We start from the raw sequence: 6441 nt of genomic DNA, 5'->3' as shown, positions 1-6441 counted from the left end.
GAAAGTTCTTAAGTGAAAGATAAAGAACCACTGGCTTAAAAAGATGGTTTGGCAAAGATCTGGAGGTCAGAGTGGTTATCAAGATGCAAGTTACTCATTCAACCCCTATCCTTAAGCACCAACAATGCATCATGCTGGGCGACTCCTGCAGGATGGCAAGTTAACTGAGGAATCCAGGAATCCGGCTCTGGGCTGCACAAAAACTGGTGTACAGACACGGAGAGAGACTATGAATGGATCAAGCCCTCATTGCAACCCAAGGTCAAAGTTGAGTCTGCCTGGTGAGTGCTACCCTCACACCACTTGGGGTCCGCTGTCTGCTTACCTTTTATATACAGGTCTCAGGTTGGTTCCTCAGCTTACCTTGTGTCTTAATGAAAAGCCCAGACTGGGCTTAGAGGGCTCCGTCTCCTCCTGTATTTCCCCTTCCTTTCATCAGGCTCCTGTCTCACTTCCCTCCATTGCCAGACTTGTCTGCAGGGTGTTGATGTGTGCTGATCCACCATGTGGACATCATTCTGCCTAGTAGCTGTTTCTCCTTTAGATTCTAGCTTCATTGTCTTTCTTCCCAGAGGAGACTTTCCAAACTACCCACCACCCTACACCAGGTTCCTATCCAGGTAACGGCCTCTCTTGACACCCTGATGTTTTCCTTGAATTGTTTGCAAATAAGTGGATTTACACTGTGAATTGTTCAAATTTGTCCATTCCAAAAGATGTCAAGGATCATGAAGGCAAAAACGCATCCTTGAAATCCAGGTGCCTAGCCCAGCCCCTAGTAGGAACAACTGTCAGGTAGGTGGGTGGAGAGATGGATGGATGGATGGACAGACAAATGGGTAGACGGTTGGGTGATAGATAGGTGGGTGGATGGAAGGATCTCTATAGGCACAAAAGAGCATAAGGAGGATCCAGAGGTCTCTGAGAAAAAGTCCCAGGACTATCTTACATGGATTTTCTAAAATGACAAGGACATAAGGAGTATTTTCTGAGGTGTCCCTAGCTGGAGTTTGAGATGGGTACTTTTATCCCTTGGCGAGGCTGAGAGGAAGGGTGCCCATCTCAGGTTGCCATAGAAGTCAACATTTCAGATGTTGGTGCATTGCTCACTGCCCTGTGGCAGTCTGTCCCCTGTGGTTCTTTACCTGAGCATTTCCTCTAATGTACTGGGCCTTTATGGGTAGCTGAGTGCCAAGGAGTTGCTACTGTGTAGTGAATTATTATAATTTTACATTGTCTTGGAGTTAATTTTGAGGACTTTGAAGTTGGATTTTTATATTCCAGAAACCAGGCTTAGGCACTTTGACATAATTTCTAGTTTTCCATCTCCTTCCAGCAACTTAATGTGGTCAGTCCAGATGAATATCTTATATAACTTCCTCCTGGTTACCACCTCCCTATGGGAGAGGGGGATGCCTATCAACCTACCCCTCTCACCTATGCATCACGCATGACCGTGCAGATTTGCTGCAGTGGCCATTTCTGTCACAGGACTCATGTCTGCTTGTTCTGAACCATTGATTAGACTCTCCTCAGGCAACCCTGCATGGGTAATGCTCCAGGCCCCCCAAAAAAATTTGACCTACAGATTTCTCTTTCTCTTTCTTTCTGTACCTACTATCTGGACAGCTCCCCACTTCCCATTGGCCAGCAAGGCACTCCGCCCTCTTCTGAGACCTATAAATAGTACAAACATTTCGATCATTTCAGGTGTTCAGTTAAACTTCCTCCTTTGGGTGTCACTTGAACAACACACCTGAAACTAACTTCTTCCCCAGACAAATGGGTGAGTAGACGGGCGGGTGATGGATAGGTGGGTGGATAGAAGGATCTCTATAGGCACAAAGGAGCACAAGAAAGATCCAGAGGTCTCTGAGAAAAAGTCCCTGGACTATCTTAAATGTGTTTTCTAAAATGACAAGGACATAAGGAATATTTTCTGAGGTGTCCCTGGCTGGAGTTTGAGATGGGTACTCATCTTGGTAAGAGAGAGCTGCCATCTTGGTAAAAATAAACGGGACACAGATCAGACAGGAACTACAAGGGCATCCACGTGTGTCTACAACTTTTCTGGGAGAGAGACACCTGGTCAGGTAGGCAGAGCTAGAGTTTATAGCCATTGTCCTGAGAAAGACCGTAAGACCAAATTAGGGAAAAATACAGCCATCTGGAGAGGAGCTGGAGCACTGCTGGTTGCCTGCCTTCATCGGGGACAACTGTAAAGTGTGGCCTTCACAGGAGGCCAGTGTTACCTGCTGCATTGTGCCATATTCTATGGGCCCCTTCCTTGTCTGTTTCATTTCCCTTCCCAAATAAAATAATTGCTCCAAATTCTTGTCTCAGGGTCTATTTCTGGGGGACCCCAACCAAACAAGTCCTGGTGATCAGAGGTCTATGATTACAAGAAAAGAATCTTGGATTCAAGGGCTTTGGATGAATTCATGTGCAGCAAGGGTCATGCCACAGCTTTGATTCTACAGCCCAGAGCTCTAGCCCTTTATTGTCATTCTCACTGGATGCCCCAAACTCCAGTCTTTGATTCAAATTCCCTGTCCTTGAACTCCCCCAGAGCCAGGGGAGGAGACAGGCAATCCAGGGCCCATGAGATCATATATATATATATTTTTTCCTCTTTCTGATGCTGTTTTTATGACCCTGCCACCTCAAAATGAAACATTCGCACAACGAACCCCTAAAAACTGCCAAATTTCACCCAATTTGGTTTAATATTCTCAAGGAGCTTGGCATTGTGTTAGAAACCCAGACTTTCCCACGGCCCAGATCCTATTTAAAAACTGCCTATCTATTTAAGGTTCATGATGGGGGTAATAAAAGAAGAAGAAGAAGAAAAAAAAAAAAAACGACTTCCAAAGCCAAGGGGGGAGAGGGGGGAGACATGAGATAGGAAGAAGAAAAATCTAGTTTGCTTCTAAAAAAGGCTGAAAATTATAACCATCCACGGCCTTGTGTTTCAAGTCTTGTTTTTTTTTTTTTTTTTTCTTCTTCTTCTGGTTGTTTGCAAACCAAAGTGGAATTTTATTATGGGTTATGGAGTGATCCTTTTCAAGTTCTGAGACCCCAAAGTCTTTGCTTGCTCTGTAGCATACCATTTAGGTTCCTCATGTGGATGGGAAAGAGAACTGAGCCAAAATAAAGCAGCCAGTATCTCTGAGCCGCACAGTCATCCCCCCGCGTCGCTTTTCCACAGCTCTGAGCCAGGGACCCAGCAAAGCCGCCGGGTTCCTTTTATGAACAACAAAACCGTGATGAAGGCAACAGGAGTCAGAAATCTATTCACTGCAGGAAGCCCCAGTATCCGGTGAGAAATAAGAAGTACAAGAGCACAGGATGCGCCTTGGGTCAGGGGGATGTGAAGAGCCTGCGGTCTTTGTGTCCTTCTCTGGGCTGGAGCTCCTGCTGCAGCTCAGCTCCCAGCTCCCCTCCGAGCACAGCTGGGCGCCGGAGTCTAAGCTCCAGTGACTGCTGTCCCTGTGGGGCTTCTAGCCTCTCATCGAGGGGGACCCAGAGGACAGAATGGCCACCTCCAGGGACCTGCTCCTGCTGCTGCTCCTAGGCCAGGCCTGGGCGGGGACTGGAGCTGACCCAGAGGCTGTGGTGTGCGCGGGGACTGCCTGCTACACGGCCCACTGGGACAAGTTGACTGCCACGGAGGCCCAGCACCACTGCAGTGTGAACGGAGGCAACCTGGCCACGGTGAAGAGTGAGGAGGAGGCCCAGCATGTCCAGCGAGCCCTGGCCCAGCTCCTGGAGTCACAGAAGAGCCGTGAAGCAAGGATGGGCAAGTTCTGGATTGGGCTCCAGCGGGAGAAGGGCAAGTGCTTGGATCCTAACAAGACGCTGAAGGGCTTCAGCTGGGTGGGTGGAGGGGAGGACTCCCTGTATACAAATTGGCACAAAGAAGTCAAGAACTCGTGCATCTCCAACCGCTGTGTGTCCCTGCTGCTGGACCTGTCCCTAACACCCCTCCCCAGCCGCCTCCCCAAGTGGTCTGATGGCCCCTGTGGGACCCCTGGCTTTCCAGGAAGCAATATCGAGGGCTTTGTATGCAAGTTCAGCTTCAAAGGCATGTGCCGGCCCCTGGCCTTGGGGGGTCCAGGCCAGGTGACCTATAGCACCCCCTTCCAGGCCACCACCTCCTCCCTGGAGGTGGTGCCCTTTGCCTCTGTGGCCAATGTCGCCTGTGAGGATGGGGCCGAAAGTAAAAGTCATTATTTCCTGTGCAAGGAGAAGGCCCCCGAAGTGTTTAACTGGGGCAACACAGGTCCCCTCTGTGTGAGCCCCAAGTATGGCTGCAACTTCAACAACGGGGGCTGCCAGCAAGACTGTTTCGAAGGTGGGGATGGCTCCTTCCGCTGCGGCTGCCGGCCAGGGTTCCGGCTGCTGGACGACCTAGTGACCTGTGCCTCTCGGAATCCTTGCAGCTCCAGCCCGTGCAAAGGGAAGGCCACATGTGTCCCCGGACCCCACGAGAAAGACTATACATGCCGCTGCCCTCAGGGCTTCCGTCTAGACTCCAGTCAGCTGGACTGTGTGGATGTGGACGAATGTCAGGATGCCCCCTGTGCTCAAGAGTGTGTCAACACCCCTGGGGGATTCCATTGTAAATGCTGGGTGGGCTACACGCCTGGTGGCCCTGAAGAGGAGACCTGTTGGGATGTGGACGAGTGTGCCCTTGGCCACTCACCCTGCGCCCAGCGCTGTATCAACACTGATGGCTCCTTCCATTGCTCCTGTGAGGAGGGCTATGTCTTGTCCGGGGAGGACAGCACCCAATGTGAGGATGTGGACGAGTGTTCCGACCCCAGGGGCAACCCTTGTGACAGCTTGTGCTTCAACACAGAGGGGTCCTTCCACTGTGGCTGCCTGCGGGGCTGGGAGCTGGCCCCCAATGGGGTCTCTTGCATCAAGAATTCTGTCCCCTCAGGATCACCATCTGGGCCTCCCCAAGAGGAAGACATGGCAGACACAGAGGGGAGCACTTTGCCTCCTACCACAACATCCAGCTTCCCCAAGGACTCTGAGAACACCTCCAAGGGCACACCCACCACAAGGAGACCGTCCCTCTCATCTAATGCCCCCACTACCTCCGCCCTTCTGGACATGTCAGCCCCCAGTGGGGCCCCTGGCATCTGGACAGAGCCAAACACCCACCTCCCTATAGCTGTAGCTGGTCATGGTAAGGCTACAGGTGAGAATTCTGTGGCTACCCAGAGCGACTATGGCACTGACGGTCAAAAGCTGCTTCTGTTCTATATCCTGGGCACAGTGGTGGCCATCTCACTCTTGCTGGCTCTGGCTTTGGGGCTTCTGGTCTACCGCAAGCGGAGAGCCAAGAAGGAAGAGATAAAGGAGAAGAAGCCCCAGAGTGCAGCTGATAGTTACTCCTGGGTACCAGAGCGAGCAGAGAGTCGGGCCATGGAGAATCAGTACAGGTAAATGGAAGACCCGAGGTCACTCAGGGAGGTGGGAGGCACTGTCCACGGTGCAGAGAGGCAGAGAGAGACACAAGACTGTGTAGATGTTACACTCAACCCCAGCAGTCCTTGTGGCATGGGTACAAGGCGGGGGTGGGGGTGGTGCGTGTGGCAGGGGCACTGTAGCTTCCAACCTGGTCATCTTTTGTCTTTCATAGTCCAACACCTGGGACAGACTGCTGAAGTTGAGATGGCCCCAGAGATACAATCAGCTGCCACCATCCTTGGAGCTTTAAACTTCTCTGAAGGGGAGATCTTTGGAAAGACAGGACTGGAATCTTAGCAAACAGTCATACAACTTAACAGCCTGGCCACCTGGAGTGTGCAAGTATTTTCTACGTGCATGTGCTATTCCTGATGTGCCAGCTGTGTGTTGGCCTGCCATTGTGGCAATATTGCCAGTATTTATTAATGTTTCTCACTTGTTCTCCCTTTTTAAATTCAATCATGGATGATTTCCTTTCTCTCCCCTGGTTGTGGATCCAGGTTGGAGAGATCAGGTGCTAATGGGGCTCCCTTAGAATGGCTTTTTCTGATCTCTTCATTCATCTAAGAGAAAAAGTAAACTATTGATGCTAATTAAGACTGAAATGATTTGTCCCTCTTCATATGATAGAAACTAAGTCTGTTAATTATTTAATTATATGAGACGCTTACTTTTTTCTTTTTCGCCAAAGGCAATATATTCAGTGTTGTAAACCCTTTTCTATATTTGCATTCATGCACTTCCCCATCACAAGTCCTGCTGAGGTTGGTATTGTTGAAATCCTTTAGAATGACAGGAAGTACAACTCACTGCTTAGTTTGTAAGGAAGTAGGAATTTTAGACATTGCATCCCCTAGTTGTTAAGTTTCGGATAGTCTTGAATTTATCTGTGAGTGGAAAAATATGAGAGAAGTTGCTAAAAGCATTGGTGAAAGTATAGCCTAACTGGTTAGAGTGAGG

The 6441-nt window shown here is 49.8% G+C and overlaps 1 protein-coding gene across 1 annotated transcript; it reads left to right on the top strand.

The window, feature by feature from the left end:
- Positions 1 to 3162: 3162 nt before the first annotated feature.
- Positions 3163 to 6074, top strand: Cd93 (CD93 molecule). The gene is made up of 2 exons (XM_015483527.2): positions 3163 to 5453; positions 5654 to 6074. Exons 1-2 carry the CDS (start codon positions 3535 to 3537, stop codon positions 5676 to 5678), a joined length of 1944 nt encoding a protein of 647 aa, XP_015339013.1. The 5' UTR covers positions 3163 to 3534; the 3' UTR covers positions 5679 to 6074.
- The last annotated feature ends 367 nt before the right edge of the window (positions 6075 to 6441 follow it).

Source organism: Marmota marmota, unplaced genomic scaffold (genome assembly GCF_001458135.2).
Source record: "Marmota marmota marmota unplaced genomic scaffold, marMar, whole genome shotgun sequence".
Classification (NCBI taxonomy): domain Eukaryota; kingdom Metazoa; phylum Chordata; class Mammalia; order Rodentia; family Sciuridae; genus Marmota; species Marmota marmota.
The sequence above is the reverse complement of the archived record's forward strand: the minus strand, read 5'-3'. Positions and strand labels throughout refer to the sequence as shown.

What these genes read in the sequence shown, in the direction of transcription:
- Cd93 (XM_015483527.2), top strand. Translation starts at nt 3,535, where the DNA reads ATGGCCACCTCCAGGGACCTGCTCCTGCTGCTGCTCCTAGGCCAGGCC. An exon ending in GCCATGGAGAATCAGTACAG is followed by an intron (nt 5,454 to 5,653) that starts GTAAATGGAAGA and finishes TGTCTTTCATAG; the next exon opens with TCCAACACCTGGGACAGACT.